This window comes from Acomys russatus, chromosome 6, assembly GCF_903995435.1.
Source record: "Acomys russatus chromosome 6, mAcoRus1.1, whole genome shotgun sequence".
NCBI lineage: Eukaryota > Metazoa > Chordata > Mammalia > Rodentia > Muridae > Acomys > Acomys russatus.
This window is the reverse complement of record NC_067142.1, coordinates 68043019-68061682: the sequence shown is the minus strand read 5'-3', so window position 1 is coordinate 68061682 and position 18664 is coordinate 68043019. Positions and strand designations below refer to the sequence as shown.

At 44.3% G+C, this 18664-nt stretch overlaps 1 protein-coding gene across 1 annotated transcript in view; it reads left to right on the top strand.

Moving 5' to 3' along the window:
* The first annotated feature begins 5333 nt into the window (after positions 1–5333).
* LOC127190736 (sodium/potassium-transporting ATPase subunit alpha-4) overlaps positions 5334–18664 on the top strand; it is a 36218-nt gene continuing 22887 nt past the window's right edge. Inside the window, exons 1-11 of the mRNA XM_051147921.1 lie at positions 5334–5485; positions 5768–5918; positions 6077–6136; positions 8210–8413; positions 8985–9098; positions 11771–11905; positions 12217–12334; positions 14444–14712; positions 16296–16497; positions 16838–16947; positions 17137–17271. Coding sequence (XP_051003878.1) covers positions 5802–5918; positions 6077–6136; positions 8210–8413; positions 8985–9098; positions 11771–11905; positions 12217–12334; positions 14444–14712; positions 16296–16497; positions 16838–16947; positions 17137–17271 — 1464 coding nt within the window. The 5' untranslated portion in view covers positions 5334–5485; positions 5768–5801. The remainder of the gene's footprint in view (positions 5486–5767; positions 5919–6076; positions 6137–8209; positions 8414–8984; positions 9099–11770; positions 11906–12216; positions 12335–14443; positions 14713–16295; positions 16498–16837; positions 16948–17136; positions 17272–18664) is intronic.

Below are 18664 nucleotides of genomic sequence, written 5' to 3'. Positions count from 1 at the left end.
TTCCTGATGCTTAGTTTTTAACCAAACAGGTTTTAAAACACTTCTGACCTAAGTGGCTTCATTATCAAAATCTTATACACATGAAACCTGAAGACTCACCACTCACTTGACCTTGATTTGGGAACTGTTTGTGCACTGGCTGTTCTGTGCCAGGCACCACTCCAAAGGCCAGCTACACAGCCAGTGAAGGTTGTGGGGAACAGACAGTTAGCGAGTCAACAGATAATAGGCAGGATGACCTCAGAGGCTGGAAGTGCTTTGCGGTGATGGATACAGCTGGCCAAAGGCCTTGCTTTGTACTTAGCCTTCAGAGCTTTCTCTAAAGAGGTGCGCTTTTGGGTTAAGATCTATGGACCAGAATGACCTTTCCAAAAACAAGCTGAATGAATTATGTCCCCTAAGCTCTGCCTTTGCATGCTACCAAAAGAGAAAAGTAAACACCAACCCAGCTGCAAACCCTTTGACCTACAATGGTGTCCTGTCTGCAAGATCTGCTAGAGCAAGGGTGGCAGAAAGCTTGTGGGAGCCACCAACCAATAACTGGTATGACTTAAGGCCTACACCGTGAGATAGAACCATACGTGACATTGCTTAGGTGACCAGGAACCTAAGACTAGACCTAAGGCAAAACCAAACAAGACTGGTCTTTTATAAAAAAGAATATATATATACATATGTATATATATAAAGTTTTGGTTCTGTTATGTGAATAGGCTTTTGTTTTGATCCCAAAGTGTGGGATGTGAGATTGCCTTTAGTTTATCCACAGCTGATTACAGCCTTGTGAGAGGGTGCATGGTCTTTGCCAGATGACAAAACATAAATAGGAGCAGAGAGAGAGAGAGAGAGAGAGAGAGAGATCACTTTGAGATGCTTCTAGAGAGAAACACTTCTGAGAACACTTTGAGGGGCCCACTGTTCATTCATTTCACTGTTGCTGCTGGCTGTTTTATTGGATTGCTGGAATCTTGACAACGAAGAGTGGAATAACCCCCAAAGAACTGAAAGACTCTAAAAAGGTCTACTTCCCCTGTCCCCACTAACCCCAAATAAAGTAGGTTTAAAAAAAACATCAAAGCCTATATATATATAGTAGTAAAATGACTGCTAATGATATTCTACTATCCTCGTAGGTCAATGACTTGTGCCACCATCATCAGAGAAGCTTCCTCCTGCAGCAGATGGGAACAAATACAGAGAACCACACCCAAATGTTACACAGAGAATAAGAGACCTTGGCACACTAAACCTTAAATGGGATGTCTCCATCAAATTCCTCCCCTCAGAGCGCAGGAAGCCCTATGGAAGAGAAGGCAGAAAGAATTAAGGTTCAAAGGAGACAATTTGTGGTTTTTGCTTTGTTTTATTTTGGGTTTTTTTGTGGGGGGAGGAGGGGATGTTGATGTGTTCTTTGTAAGTTTGAGGGTTTTGTTCTTATATTTAGTTTTTCTTAGAAAGAACTTAAAATTGGGTGGATATGGAGAAGGAGAAGATTTGAAGGACTTGGGGAAAGAGAAGAATGTTGTCAAAAATACTTTTAAATTTAAAACTTGTTTTATATAATAAAAATGTAAAAAAAAACAAAAACAAAAAAAGAAACCACAAAGACAGTGAGAAAACATTTACAGTGTAAACGGCAAGAGAGTCTAACAACTCAATTTTAAAAAAGAAAACTATGCAGAATGGAAAAATGGTAGTGCAATTCACAAAAAGAGCAATGCAAACCAGACCCCCGCCCCCACCATATTGGAAAACACTCACACAGACAAGAAAGGAACGATAATCAAAACCCAGAGAAACCAAGTTCACCCTACACAGAGAGTGGGCTTTATTACATCTTGTTGCTAAGCTCCAGGGCAGTGCCCTTTTAACAGCAGTTGGCAGAATATTTTAAGATTTTTTAAAATGAGCTTACCATATGATTCAGCAAAGGAAATCGATTCTACAGAAATAGAGGCTAAGGCTACCTCTACCCAGTTTGCCACCGTGGCAATGTTTTTCATGGTTAAGAAGACAAACGGAAAGCAGCTTCTCAGCATCTCAGTTTGGGTGTGCCAGCACAAGCCGTGGTCGACACAGAAGCTGAGAGACAAGCCTGACGCACCTGGCTAGCTGATGAATAAAAGGAGAATTGAGTGGTCGTGTGAAGATTAAAAATGAATCTCTCCTTGGGTCGCTATTTGAATAAACATAGGAAAAACTGGAAAGACAGGCAGCATGTTAATATCAGTTACAGGGAAACTTTGTGGGATGGGAAAGGGGACTTCTAGCTTTTATCTTACTCTTTTTTGTTTTTGTTTTTGTTTTTTAAATACAAGATCTCACTGTGTAGCCCAGGCTGGTTTCAAGCTCAAGGTTTTCTCTTCCTTCATCTCCTGAGTGTTGGCTGAGATTATCTTATTCTCTATTTAGAACAATGTGTGTATGTGTGTATGTGTGTGTGTGTGTATCTGTGTATGTGTGTGTGTGTATGTGTGTGTGTGTGTGTATGTGTGTGTGTGTGTCAGTGTGTGTGTGGAGGCCAGAGGCTCATGAGGGGAATCTTCTATTGCCCTCCACCACATTTTTTGAAGCAAGGTCTCACTGAACTGGAGTTCACTGGTTGAGCTGGACTGGCTGCCTTGCCAGCCCCAGGGATCCTCTTATCTCTCTTACCCTGTGAGCACACACACACACACACACACATCACCACAGCCAGCTTTTTACATGGGCTAGGGATCTGAACTGAGGTCCCTAGGCTTGCATGACAAGCTCTTTGCAGACCAAGCCATCTCCAAAACCCCATTCATCTTATTCATTTTATTAAAGAAAGAAGACAGTCTCTTAAAAAAAAAAAAAGAAGACAGTCTCTGAAGGAAAAAGACAAACTTTTTTTTTGTCCTAAATTTTCTATGTAGCTCTGGCTGTCCTGGAACTCTGTAGACCAGGCTGGCCTCGAACTCAGAGACCTGCCTGCCTCTGCCTTCCAAGTGCTAATATTAATAACATGTGTGGGCTGCCACCACTGCCCAGACACTAACCTCTGTTCCAGCTGGGGAGGGAAGTAAATATGAAGGAGTCCATCAGCGCAGTGATAGATGTTTTCAGACACAATTATAGTCAAAACCACGCCCAGCCAGAGTGCAATTAATGTCAAATAACAAAAAGGTATGTGCTCTTATAATTGAACAAATATAATTGATAGAAACACATAGTTGCTTCAGATCCTTTTGAATGAAATGTTAAAAAATAATTAGCACAATGCACTAACAATTAGTGGAAAATAAAAAAGAGGCCTGGAATTTGGAGGAAAGTGGGAGAGTCATATGGCAGATGTTGAGGGGAGGAAAGGGAAGAGAGAATTAAAACATAATTAGCACATAAAATCAAGTTACTTAGTAAAATGCTAGAGAAGGTGAATAGAGGAGTGAAACCCATCATTTAGTTTTGTACATGTATTCTTCTTCTTCTTCTTCTTCTTCTTCTTCTTCTTCCTCCTCCTCCTCCTCCTCCTCCTCCTCCTCCTCCTCTTCTTCTTCTTCTTGTTCTTGTTCTTCTTCTTCTTCTTCCTCTTCTTCTTCCTCTTCTTCTTCTCCCCCGGACAGGGTTTCTCTATATTATCTTAGCTGTCCTGGACTCACTTTGTAGGCCAGGCTGGCCTCAAACTCAGAGCAATCTGCCTGCCTCTGCCTCCCGAGTGCTGGGATTAAAGGCATGCGCCACCACACCTGGCTTGTCTGTGTCTTCTTTTGTAGGTAGGTGCATGACACAAATGTGAAGGGTAGAAGACAACTTGTGGAAGATGGTTCTCTCCTTCTACCACGTAGGTCCTGGAGATCAAACTTGGGTCCCCAAGCGTGGCAACAAGTGCCTTTCACTACTGAGCCATCGTGCCAGCCAATACATTGTGCAGTAAGGGGATCATCGGGCATATCCTATGAGAGACTTTTATTTTTCACTGAGAAGAACCGAACGGTGAGAGGCATGTAAAACCACCAATAGTGAATCCAAGCTATTCATTGAACATGGACCACATGATGCCGGAAGTTACTGTCTGCAGCGAGGCTTCTCCAAATGTTCCATTTGTGACCCCCTTTCTCTGGAGAAATTGTTACAGAACGGTACATACTAATGAGATGGAAGCACTTGTTTATTTTTACATAAAGAATTAAATCTTGGCTGAATATTTGATATTGCACAGCAATATTTTTCAGAGTTGATCAAATATCGTTTCTCACAAATCTATAATGCAACAACAGCAGCAGATGTATCTTTCAAAAAAAAACTTTTTTTCACTTTAAGGAAGCTCGAGCCATCAACATTCTAGCTAGCACAATGCAATGCCAAGGAATCATGGGATGGAAATAGTAAAGGTTGTTTTCGATCACATTTCTCCCAGAACAGTATGTTGTTTGTATGGTAAAAACACTGAGGGGGCAGGGGGAGCTCAGTAGTAAAGGAACTTGCTGCCCGAGCCTGAGCTCTTGCCCCCAGAACCCAAGTGATAAAAGGAAAGAAATACTCTATGTTGTCCTCTGACCTCCACACATGCACTGTGTCATGTGCATGCATGCAACACACACACCACACACAAAACTGGGCCACAGTTATTTCTGGCAGTGTTCATTGCACCCATGCAACAGTGCCAAGTGTGCGTGTTCCGTGTTCAGAACACGAGGGGCCACTGTCAGAAACACCTGACTCATCACATACTCGATTTCAAATTAGTCTTTTGTTATTGCATAATCAGAAACTTTGTTGCCAATTTGTGTATGTGCACACGTACCCCATTTAGTTACACAACCATACACAGTGTGGCCGAATACAGATTAAGAAGCTAGGACGCAGAGCACCTCGCTTTGCTACTGCGTCTTTACAAGGTAGAAGGTATTTTTCTAAACAGAAAAGGGAAGCACAGAAAGGGCAATTTGTACAAAATCACACAGCACTTGGATGGAGGACTCAGTATGCAAATACAGAGCTTATCTCCCCAGATAATCTGCAAGAATAAAAACATAAATTCAATATTCATCAATATCTGAGTTGGAAATGGTGGCCCACACCTCTAATCCTAACACTGAGGGATGCAGAGACAAGAAAATCAGAGTGAGCTCTAGACCAGGGAGGGCTACATAACAAGGCTATGGATACACACTACTGTATTTATTTATTTATTTATTTATTTATTTATTTATTTATTTTTGAGCCATCTAACTGGAGTATTCCTAGCCTTAGAAGTCACAAGACCATACAAAGACTTTGTTCTAATCTTGCTGTCTTGAATTTTCTCTGTGGCAGGACCTGCTCCAGTCATCCTCACCCAGACAGAGGTTTGTGTATTCTTGATTAGATCTTTCATGAGCCCATTGTGATGCTGAGCCTACGCTGTTGCCATGGCACCCATAGGACATAAGGCTTGGGACATCAGGCCTGCCCAGCAGCTCACTCTGACCTCGGCTCCCACTGCACTTTCCACCTGCTGAGCTCCTGCATCTTCATCATTTAGGTACCCAGGGACCCTCTGTTCCAAGCTTCCTCTTAACTGTGGCCCTCACTTTCGGAGCCTAGGCTCACTCACTCAGCTGTTTGCGTCCCTTTCCGCCCTTGACACTCAGACTTGCTCCCTGACTCACCTCTCCTTTCCCGTGCTGCACAGACTCCTCTCTCTATCCCTCCCACTCCTTGGCTGACCTTTACTCTTGCCACCACGTTGCCCTTACCTCCAGCTCCCCAGCCCTTCCTTCCACTCACCCTCATGCCCTTAGCCTCTTTGCTTTCCTCCCACCAGCCAAGCCGAGCCAACTGTATCCAGAGATCACGTTATGGAGCAGAATACAAGCCCAAGATCCAGCCTGAGATCTAAATCCACGTCTGCAAGTCTGTCGAAATCGAAGACAAGGAAGAAAGATTTAGACGAGCTAAAGAAGGAAGTGGATTTGGTGAGGCTACCCAAAGCAAACAGGCCTTGAGACACCCCTCCGTCTTCTGCCCAACTGCCTTCCACACAGCCAGGACTGTCCCTTCCCACTTCCTTCCTCCCTCCCTGCACTTGACCGGAGGTCACCATCTCACCTCCATGACTCTTCTGTTCCCTCAGAGTGATCACAAGCTGACCTTGGATGAGCTGAGTGCCAAGTACAACGTGGACTTGACCAAGGTAAAAAAAAAAAAAAAAAAAAAAAAAAAAAAAAAAAAACCAACAACAACAACAACAAAAAAAACCTGCCTGAGTAGGGCAGAGGTTAACACTGACTTGAGGCCACAAGCAAGGACAATGCAGAGCAATAATATTTTTGACCAAGTAACTATATTTTTCAAAAAATTAGTGTTGTCTTACATTTTATAAAACCTCTTTTATGTCTATCTTTCTTTTGGTTTTTTTTTTTTTTTTTTTTTTTTTTTTTTTTTTTTTTTGAGACAAGGTCTCACTATGTAGCTCTGACTAGCATGGAACTTACTATATAGACTAGGCTGGCCCTGAACTCACAGAAATCTACCTGCCTCCTCTTCTCAAATGCTGGGACTAAAAGTATGTGCCACTATGCCCAGCTAATGTCTAGCTTTCTAATAGAAAAATCCAAAATCTCATACCTTTTGGTATTAAACCTATTGGGATATATCATGAAATGTTTGGAAAATGAAGTGTTAGCTTTCTATCAGTGTAACAAAATACTTGAATCTGGTGTTTGAACAAAAAGGGGCCTGGTAGCCTTATATGTTTGAATACTTTGTCCTCAGTTGGTGCAACTTCTTGGGAAGGGTTAGGGGCTGTGGCCTTGTTGGAAGAGGCATGTTACTGGGGCTCTGGAGTTTTAGCCAGTCCCAGTATGCTCTCTCTCTCTGCCATGTACATGTGGATCAGGATACAAGCTGTGAGCTACAGCCTGCCTGCCACCATGCTCCCTGCCATGATGGTCACGGACTCTAAACCTCTGCAACTGTAAGCCCCGATAAACACTTTCTTGTAGAGGTTGCATTGGCCATGGTGTCTCTTCACAGAAAAAAAAAGTAGCTTAAGACAGACAACATAAAGGAGGCAAGAGTCATTCTCACAACGTTGAAGATTTAGGTTGTGGTCTCTTGACTCCACTATTGCTGAGGGGAGGAAGGAAGCCATGTGATGGAACAAAGGTGGGAGAAGAATGCCAGTGTGCCTTTCAAGGTTACCTCCCAGTAGCCTACTTCTTCCACCTGAAATGCCCTAGCAACAACACCACCATCAGCTGGGAATCAGGTAATTTGGGGAACATCTAAGAGCCAAACCATAACATTTATCATCCCCCCCCCACTTTTTTTTTTTTTTTTAGACAGAGCCTTACTATGTAGATCAGGCTGTCCCGGAACTTGGTGGCGCCAACCATCCATTCTCAATGATGACTGAAGAAGACAATGATTTAGTATTGTTGTTAAAAAAGCTTTAAATCTCATGGACCTCTTGAGAGAGTATTGAGGGCCCCTTGAGTCTTTCTGAGAAGAGGCTCATAGGGTTTGGTAATTCTATTATCACATAACATAAAGGTAAAAGCACAGAAACATGTTTATAAGGCTAGAATAAAAACATTTGCATTGGTGTCTTTAATTTGATTTTTCCCTGGTTTCCAAATTGCAAAGCCAAGGTATAAATTGCCAACATGTTACCAGCATCATGAATCATACCTGAGTTAGTTTAGTACCATATAGTCATTTCTATATGTTTGTCATCCCAACTTGAGCTCTCTTAGAGTAAGGACCATTTCATTTGATTGGTTGTGTTTATATGTGGAGGTGTGCTTGTGCCACAGCATGAGCGTGGGTGTCAGAGGGCCACTTGTGGGATTCAGTTCTCTCTACCACGTGAGTCCAAGAATTAGACTTCGGTTGTCAGGCCTTGCTTCAACCTCCCCTCCCTCCACACCATCTCAGTAGTCCTTTTGAGAAGAAGCCATTTTTATTCATGATGCTATTTTCAGCTCCTATCTCAGGACCAAGCCCTAAGATAAAGCATTCAAGTTCAAAAGGTTTGTAAGCCAAGCCACAAACAAATGAACAAACAAGTAAGCACTATATAAGTAAGCATGCTAAATGCCACCCCTTTCTACAATACAAATTCTAAAATCCTGACTTAAGGGGAAGAATCCACAGAGGGAAGATGTTCTGAGACCTCTTCCGAGGCTGTAGCCATTGCTCCTCCTTTGCTGTAACTGGTTCTTTTTCACAGCTTTCTCTCCATCCTTATTTCCTTCCCACACAGGGCCATAGCCTCAAAACTGCCCAGGAAATTCTGTTTCAAAATGGACCAAATACACTGACCCCTCCTCCAACCACTCCAGCGTGGGTCAAGTTCTGCAAACAACTCTTTGGTGGTTTCGCCCTCTTGCTGTGGACTGGCGCCATTCTCTGCTTCCTGGCCTATGGCATCAACATGCAATACCAAGAAGAAGCCAACAAAGATAACGTGAGCTTGCTCATCTAGTACCATCCAGTCTAGTCTCTGCTAACTTCCTCTGAAACACCTGTTGCCTGGAGCTCCCGAAGTCTTCTAGCCCAAATCCCTAATAGTTCAGAAATTTCTAGGGAAGGAAGCTCCTGGTCCATCTTGGACCCCTGAAACTCTTAGCTAGAAAGTTTCTGGCTCAGCTCCTTAAGAGCCACTGTTCCATCCGTTCTCTCACCCAGTCATCAGCCCAACATTTTGCAGCCCCTTTCTCTTACACAGACCGTCAACCTCTCCACATCTCTCACTTTGTCTGGCTCATTATCCACCTCTCTACCTATTGGAGGAGTGGAAGATTCAAATTCTCTGTCTGGGACTTTTCTGACCACTCAACACAGTAGCTTAGGTTCTCATTATCCAGAAGCCAAGAGTGCCAGTGCTGTCGCAGATTCCTCTCAGCCCCTCTGCCCTACAAACTCAGTCTTATGACTGCCTCCACCCAGAGGAAGCTGTTACCTTGGCAATCTATCTGAGGATGAAGAGGGAGAAAAGGATGCGCTAATGACACTTTCCCCCTCCCCCCAACCTTCAGCTGTACCTGGGTATTGTACTGTCTGCTGTGGTCCTCATTACTGGCTGCTTCTCGTATTACCAGGAAGCCAAGAGCTCCAAGATCATGGAGTCTTTTAAGAACATGGTGCCTCAGGTAGGTAGGACCTGTGTGGGAGGATCTAGTGAGAAGTGGTACAGATTGTGACCGGCTGTATAATCATTTGGTTCCCTGTCACAACAGGGTGGGTTCCCCGAGTGAAGCCAGTGATGAGGGGGCCTGGAAATGGCCCAGAGAAAATGTCAAACTCAGATAATAGACCAGTGGGTAGGCTGACATTAAAGCCAATGAAGCTGTGGTGGTGGTCCAGTTTCAAAGAAGCTAAAAAAGATAAGGCACTGTGGATATCCTGGTAACGATATAGGCCCTGGGCCTGATGCTGTGCTGGGAGACAGCGCCTCAAAAGACATTCTGAGTCAAGTGACAAAAGCTGAAATGTACAAAGTAGATGCGAGTATCGAATCAATGGAAACCTTCCGAAACCAGTCACTGTATTGTATAAGAGAATAATCTAGGGGCCAAGAGACGGCTCATCAGCTAACAGCACTTGCTGTTTGTGTGGGCTGATTTTTATGTAAACCTGACACACAAGCTAGAGACATTTGGGAAGAGGAAACTCAGTTGAGAAAATGTCCCCCACCAGATTGGTCTGTGGATAATGTTTCCTCAATTGATGACTGACATGAAAGGTTTCAACTCACTGTGGACAGTGATGGTCTTGCTGCTATAAGAAAGCAGGCTGAGCAAGCCATGAGGATCAAGGCTCTAAGCAGCACTCCTCCGTGGCCTCTACATCAGTTCCTGTCTCAAGTTTCCTGCCTTGAGTTCCTGAGTTCCTTGGATAACAGACTGTGATGTGAAAAGTTTAAGTGATACAAATCCTTGCCTCCCAACGCTGACTTTGGTTGTGGTGTTCATCGCAGCAATAGAAACCCTAAGCAATAGAAAGCCTAAGACTGCTCTTGCCGAGGACCTATCTGGGATCAGTTCCCATACCCTAATGGTGGCTTACAACCACCCGTAACTCCAGTTTCAAAGGATCCTCACCTCCCTTCTCTTCTGACCTCACAAGCACCAGGCATGGACATGGTGCACATGTATACATGCACATAAAATTAAAATATTTTTTGATGGGCATGGAGGTGCATGCCTGTAATTTCAACATGTTGGGAAGCCAGAGGCAAGCAGATCTCTGTGAGTTTGAGGCCAACATGGTCTACAAAGTGAGTCCAGGACAGCCAAGGTTATACAGAAAGACCCTGTCTTGAAGAGAAAAAAAAATGTTGTTTTTTTTTTTTTAAGAGAAAGAAGATTATAAACTTCTTAGAAAACACAGTGTTTAGAATAAATTGTCATGGTGCGTATAACTTAGAGACAGAAAAGGACAAAGCCATTGAGATGAAAAGTTAGTGGATGAAGATAGGTAAAAGTTGTGTATACTTGTCCCCGTTTTTATTACCAAAGCTTTTCTGACATTTAAATTTTGTTTTCAAATTGAATGTTTAAAGGTATCTAGAAATAGTATGGCAGCATATTGGAACTCCTAAATGCAAGCCTAGAAGCTTAAAAAAAAAAGTCTCCAAAATTATACAACAATCTTATCGTGTTCTAGCCTTGTAGCCTACAATTTTCATCTCCCTTTAATGTCAACATAATTTAAATTTTTCCTTGACTAAGAGTTTTGACTAGGAGCTTGGAGCTTATCAGGTAGCACCAATTGCTTAATATGCCACCCCAAACATGGATTTTGTCACAGCTCTATGTCTGGGTGGTCAATGTCTGCTGTGATAGCACCTGACTTCAGCTTCCACTAGGTAAAAATATACAATAACTTTCTTCACTCCTCTGGAGCCTGGGTTGAAATGACTGGGATGCTTGGAGCTCTGGCTTGTTCATGGGACAGAGGGGTTCCCAGGAACAGGGGGGCAAGCCTTAACATGAACAATTTTTCTATTAATTTACTTACTTTACATCCAGATCTGCTATTTCCCATCCCTCCTTTTCTTCAAGCCTTTCCCCCCACCTCCTCTTCCCCCCCTCCCACTCTCCATCCACTCCTCCTCCCTTTCTCTTCAGAAAAGGAAAGGCTTCCCTTGGGTAGGCCTTTCATATATCAAGTCGCAGTGAGACTAAGTGCATTGTATCTTCTCCTATTGAACCTACATTAGGCAGCTCAGTTAGGGGAAAGGGTCCCAAAGGCAGGCAACAGAGTCAGAGAGTGCCCCTGCTCCCTCTGTTAGGAGTCCCACATGAAGACCAAGCAACACAACTGTAACCTATGTGCACAAGGGCCTATGTCAGTCATATGCATGCTCTCTGGTTGGTGGTTCAGTCTCTGTGAGACCCTATGGGCCCAGGTGAGTTGATTCTGTGGATTTTCTTGTGGTCTTTGACCCCTCTTCTACAGGATTCCCCAAACTCTGCCAGATGTTTGACTGTGGGTCTCTATCTGTACATGAATTTTTTTTAAACCTTTGTTTGTACCACATTTGCTAATATCTTATGGGCTAAAAATAAAAAGTGTAAAAAAAAAAATTATACAGGCAAGTCTACATTTAGGGGCAAAGACATCCCACCTCTTAATGGAAAGGCCACCAGTCACACTGCAAAGGTACTGCAGGCAGCAATGGTAGAAATACGCAGTCTGCCAAAGACCTTTCCAAGGCTATTATGGTGGATAACACAGAGGATGCAGATAGACGGAAAGGGTGGGAGCAGGATAGGACCGTCAGGAGGCTGTGTAATCACCCTACATTTTCTTCCTACAGCAAGCTCTAGTGATTCGAGAAGGCGAGAAGATGCAAATCAATGTAAGAGATGTGGTTTTGGGAGACCTAGTAGAAGTGAAGGGTGGAGACCAAATCCCTGCTGATATCAGGGTTATCTTTTCACAAGGATGTAAGGTGAGGAGATGTGGAAAGCTATAGGAGGGAGCCTAAGGTACTGGTTCTAAGGTGTGGTAAAGACCTGGGCTTTTTACAGAAAAAACAAACAAACAAACAAACAAACAAAAACAAAATTGATCTTATTACTCAGAACGTTGAGAGTGGTGATGAGGGTGGTTTGGAAGTGATGCAGTGAGGTCCAGGAGTACATCTGCTCATCCCTGTATGTTAATGTGATGGCTCTGACAGATAAGGTGATGCTGCCTTCATAAATGAATCTCTCCTTAGTCCTGTGCTTGCCTTTTAACCTGTTCTCCTTCTCATCCCAGGTAGACAATGCCTCCTTGACTGGGGAGTCAGAACCCCAGTCTCGCAGCCCTGACTGCACCCATGAGAACCCTCTGGAGACGCGGAACCTCATCTTCTTCTCTACCAACTGTGTAGAAGGTGAATATTGCATCACAGCACAGACTCCACACTGTGGCCCCATAGTACTGGCCTGATCCAGCGTGTGTGTGTGTGTGCATACCACATGTATTTAGGAACCCAAGGAGCTCTGAAAAGGTGATACCCTTGAACCGCAGTTACAGATGGCTGTGAGCCACTATGTAGGTTCTGGGAACCAAGTCCAAGTTGTCCGCAAGAGCATTCACAGCTCTCAATCACTGAGTTACCCCTCCAGTCCATGCTCCTGGACTGTGGCTGAAGGCGATTCTAGAACCAGAGACAGACACACACACAACCCACCCACCCCACCCCCACCCAGCTGCTTCATGCTTCTTGTTTGTGGGAGCTGCTCCTGCTGAGTCACATGTATAATTTTACACTGATTCTTCAGGAAATCCTTTATTCACCTAATGCAAGAATGAAGTTTAGTGTCTACCATATGTTCAAGCTTGTTCTAGGCTCTTTAGGAGACATTTGCTTTCACATTTTTGTTTCTTCTTCCTTCTCTCCTCCCTTTCCTCTTCCTCCTCCTCCTCCTCTTGTTGTTCTTGTTCTTGATCTTGTTCTCCTCCCCCTCCTCCTCCTGCTCCTCCTCCTGCTCCTCCTCCTCCTCTTCTTTAGACCAAGTTTCACACTGTAGCACACACTAACCTAGAACTCACTATGTAGCCCAGGCTGGTCTTGAACTCAGGGCAATCACCTAGCTTCAGTCTCTCAAATACTGGGTTGCTAGGTGTAAAACCCACAACATCTGGGCTGTGTTTCGTCCCGTGTTAAGTATGAGGAAACCAAGCTTCCTTGGGGAGCATAGCACTTTATCTCAGGGAAAATAGCTACTTGTTTAAAAAGTTGACCTTTGTGCCCTGTGCCCTTCCGCTTCTAAAACACAAAAATCTCTGTCCTTGAGTTTCTTTCTGTGATAATTCTATGACTTGAATGGTAGGAATGACAGGCACTGTGGTAAAGCAGAAAGAATGGTTTTCAACAACCTTGTCTGAAGTTTATGGATGAACGTCCTGTACTACGTGAGGACAGAGTCAACCAAGGTGTCTAAGCTGCCCTTCTGGGTGGGGAGAAGGGCTGGTGGGAAAGGCCCTGGGAAAGCACTGGGCACCAATGTTATGGCTTGTGCTACCCAGCAGAGGTCAGACTAGCTCTAGTCAGAAAAGCAGGGAGGGGGCTCCTCAGGCAGAGCTTCTCAAATACCGACAGAGGACTGGAGAGGTCTTTGTTGAAAGCCAAGAGGAGGAGCCTGCTCTGCAGGCTAAAGCTTGCACCCTTACTTTTTGTCTGCAAAGAATCTTATGTCCTACTGTAGGGATTCCTTATCAGTTAGTTCCCCAGAACTCAGTCCAATTTTTACCTTAACTACCGTAAAACAGCATCAGATAGGGGCTCAATCCCATGGGACTCTCACTACTTTGGTCTCCAATCCAAGTAATGGGCTGTCATCCATACTTCAGATAGGTTGACTGTGACCTGGGATTCCCATTACTCATTCCTTGAGACTCACAGAAGTCAGGGGAAGCACTTGGCCTACATTTCCCACTTACTACAGATGAGGATACAAGTGAGCAGGCAGATGGGAGACATGCATAAGGGCATGGTATGTGGGCAGGGGTAGGGAGTTTTCTGTCTCGTGAATGTGCTAGCCTCCAGACACCTCCATATGTTTGCCAGTGTAGAAGCTCTCAAAACCCATGGGTGACCGATTATATCATTTGCCATTGGAAATCAACTCAACCTTCAGCCTCTCTTTCCTTCTCAGTAGTTGGGCTATAGAGCTGAAAGACCACCATGTAATCACATGGTTGGTTCCCCTGGCAACTCTCCCATCCTGTGAGTTGCCAACCAAGAGCTGTCTCATTAAAACAAAAGGTTATCTTAACATCTTAGGAATTCTATGGAATTTGGAAGGTCTGTGCCCAATATTCCTATCACTCCAGAAATTATAAAGTGTTAGGGGACAACTCTGATGACAACAGATTCTCATAACAATACAATCTAAGGATTTTGGAAATCAATGTCAGTAACTGGGGTGGAGATACTGATCCAGGCATTTCTCGCTTTACCACAGTATGATGTTACAGTGTCTTCCTCCCTTCACAGGAACAGCCCGGGGTATTGTGATTGCTACAGGAGACTCTACAGTGATGGGCCGAATTGCTTCCCTGACATCCGGCTTGTCAATGGGCAAGACCCCCATTGCTGCCGAAATCGAACACTTCATTCATCTGATCACATCTGTCGCCGTCTTCCTTGGTGTCAGCTTTTTTGCACTCTCACTTATCTTGGGCTATTCCTGGCTGGATGCTGTCATTTTCCTTATTGGCATCATTGTGGCCAATGTGCCTGAAGGGCTCCTGGCCACTGTCACTGTGAGTAAACAAGGCTGGGTGGCCTCTGGGCAAACAAATGACCCTAGAGAAATGAAATCCTTAGCATCTCTTTTGTTGTCACTGAACGTCTTCAGTGTATGGTACTCCTGAGATGTATATAGACATCGGAAGCAGTTTAGTTCCCAGCATTACACTGACTTCACTGTGCTTCTGTGACTACTCTCTCTCTCTCCTTGGTGAAAGAGGAAGCAAGATGCAACAGAGGAAAGGAGTGTGTCCGGTCTCAGAGGCATCAGCTGTCAAACTTAGCCAAATCACTTAAGATCTACAGGCCTAAGTATTCATTAGTTTTCTAGGGAAAGATTAATTTGAAATTACAGAATCCTACTGGAAAGAACTTCAAGGCCATTTAAATCCAATCTTTGAGCCAATGCTGAATGTCCCCTATAAAATCCATGAAAGAGAATTGTGCGTTTTGGGTTTTTTTTTGTTTTTGTTTTTGTTTTGTTTTGTTTTTTTCTGAGAATGGAGAACACAGCTCCTCTTTGTCTCAGCACAGTTTGCTCTAAGGTCACTTAGTTCAATTTCATCATATTGAGCAGATTGTGATTCCCAGTTTCATCCTAGCTTTCTCAACCAAAATCAGTCAATTCCCTGTCAAGTCTGCTTTAGCCTCACCCCCTTTTTATGGTAGCCATCACATCCCCTCAGACTCCCCAGGTAATCCCTCTTTCCCTAACCAGTCCTCCTATGGGGAATGGTCTTAGCTCTTCATCTTACTAATAACTTGTTTAGGTATGCTCCTGTTTTTTAATATTCTTACAATAGAAATGCAAATAACATTTAGGGCATGTTTGGACTAGTTTTAAAACACAGTGACTAGTGCCATAATGTAAATAAATTACAGTTCCATAATTGGAATTCTATACTTAGATATCCACAGCATAATAATTTTTTAGTTCTTAAAAACAACCTTGCAGCTGGGCACGGTGGCGCACACCTGTAATCCCAGCACTCGGAAGGCAGAGGCAGGTGGATCTCTGTGAATTCGAGGCCAGCCTGGTCTACAACGTGAATCCAGGACAGCCAAGGCTACACAGAGAAACCCTGTCTAGAAAAACAAACAAACAAAAACAAAATCCTTGCATTCAATTTATGATTGACAAAACTTTTCTGGTTTAAATGGTTTCTCAAGGGCTTTTTAGTACTGTGACATTCTTTCCCAGTGCTCTCATTGTGCCCTCCCGACCAAACTTTTCTGAAACTGCTGGCAAAATGCCCCGCTCTTACATAGCACTATATACCATAATCAAACATTACCCATCTATGTGGTCCTTGGAGAGAGGGAATCTGAGAGAGAGGAATTGGCCAGGATGGAAAAGAGGCTACTGAATAGAAAATCTCATCTAGTTCCTGGGGAGGAGCCTGTGCTCTGTAACTGACATTCCGATGAAGGCATGTATTTAAAACATTTCCTCTGTATCCTTTATGCCAATCACAGGTGGGGCTTCTAAAGACCGGTTTAGGATAAAAGGGAATAAAATTGATTAAATTCCCAAAGCAAAATAATATAAGCAGTCCTCCCCGACCATGCATTCTTTCCTCTTTTGGTGGCTTTTTAGGTGTGCCTGACGCTGACCGCCAAGCGCATGGCTCGCAAGAACTGCCTGGTGAAGAACCTGGAGGCGGTGGAGACGCTGGGCTCCACGTCCACCATCTGCTCGGACAAGACGGGCACGCTCACCCAGAACCGCATGACCGTGGCTCACTTGTGGTTTGACAAGACTATATATGAGGCTGACACCAGTGAGGAGCAGACTACCGGTGAATAGTGGTGTGGGTAGCCAGGAGGAGGAGGATTTGGGGGTAGGGAGTGTTAGGAGAGATGACTCCAGACAAACAGGAGAGAACTGGGAAGTGGAGTGAAGAGAGGAGGCCGGGCAGTGCTGGCACACACCTGGTCTTGGGGGGGCGGGGGGAAAGAGCTTCAGTGCAGTATTTGGGTATGAAAATATGAATAACCTCCTGTTTATTTGGCCTTCAGTTCCATATGTGCCTGAGAGTGACCTTGAACCTTCAAATTCCCTACTGACCTCTCCCTCAAAGTCTAATCCCTTGGTTTAAACTCTTGTGCGTTTACAGTTCTCCCCTCCTTCTTCCCTAGGGAAAACATTTCCCAAGTCCTCGGACACCTGGTTTTATCTGGCTCAAATCGCTGGCCTCTGTAACAGAGCTTACTTTAAGCCTCATCAGGAATCGGTTCCCATAGCTAAGGTATGGAGTTTACGTGGAAAGAGGGCACCTCTGGGACTAGTACCACCTGCCCTCTCCCAAAAAAAGTCACTTCTCTACCCTGAGTGGTTTTGCTAGACACACCCTTCCCTCCCCACTCTGCCTCTCTCCTTGAGAGCACAGGTAAATCTTGGGCTCTGGGACTTACTATATACACATCCATCCTTGCAGCGGGCAACCACAGGGGATGCTTCTGAGTCAGCCCTCCTCAAATTCATCGAGCAGTCTTACAACCCTGTGGAAGAGATGAGACAGAAAAACCCCAAGGTGGCGGAGATCCCCTTCAATTCGACCAACAAATACCAGGTACAAAGCTGACAAAGGTAGAAGTAGAAGGGAGGGCGGGCACTGGCTAGGCTCATCAGCTGGGCAGCTACGCCCTTGCCTCCAGCTGGATTTCAAAGCAGGGCAATGGCTCAGGAGAACTGCCATGGACCCCTGCATCTACAAGGCACTACGTTTGCTTCACCATCAACTATCCCCTTTTCCTCCATGAAGTTCCTAATGCAACAACCATCAGTGAGGGAGACAGTTAGGGGTTGCCAGCAGGTGTGTCATATTTTTCTTCATTGTTGTTGTTTGTTTTTCAAGACAGGGTGTTTCTCTGTGTAGCCCTGGCTATCCTGAAATTCATTTTAGACCAGGTTGGCCTCGAAGTCGGAGATCCACCTGCCTCTGCCTCCCCAGTGTTGGGGATTAACGGCATGAGCCACCATGCCTGCCTTGTAGTTTTCATTTTCAAAGGCCAAGTTGATTTATTATCTGGGAAGAAGCAAGCAGGAGAGGGAAAGGCTGAGTAATGGCCGGTGGCACCAACAATAAAATCCAGAGAAGCTATGCATGGTGGTTCATGCCTATGACCTCAGCAGCCGGGACGGGGTTGAGGCAGGATTACCCTGAGTTCTGGGTAAGCCTGACCTATATAGTATGAAACCTTGTCTTAAGGAGGAGGAGGAAGAGGAGCAAGAGAAGGGGAAGGCAGAGGAGGAGGAGAAGAAGAAAGAAGGAGGAAGAAGAAGAAGAAAAGAAGAGAAAAGAAAAGAAAAGAAGAAAGAAGAAAAGAAGCCAAAACAACCTATGGGGGGGATGAAAATCTAAGCCAACCTCAAAGGGAAGATTTCAGTAAGAAGCAGAGAACATGCCACGGCTGGAGCCAACTAGGCCAGTCTTCTCCCTCGATGATTCCTCTGATTCCTTGTATTTCCACGAAGACCAGGCATCTGAGAGAGTGATTCAGGATTGAGATAAGACTCCTAAGTCAGTTTCACCTTCTGTCTTCAGACATAACAGAATAACAGGCCATACAACGTTTTAAAGCCCAATTACTTGTCCTTTCTGATGGAACACTAGAGATTAATAGATCCATCCACATTTCCCGTCTAAACTTGTCTTAGTCACTGTAGTAAACCCAGATCTGCAAATAAGCTGCAAACTTTATTCCCATTTTTTCTGACACTTGGTGGCCTCACTAACCAGACAGGAATTTTGTGGCTTGGCAGACCATAAGGCCTTTGGATGAATTAGGAACTCTCCCATCCATGTGGTTAAAAATAAAAGTCAAACATATTCATGACATTGTTGGAATGTAACCATGTTCCCCCCAAATTATCATATGAGTGCCTCTGAGCTACCGAACATCATTCAAGGGGCAGAACTGGTCTCTGTGGTACATGGTGTGTGACAGACAAGCCCACTGGAA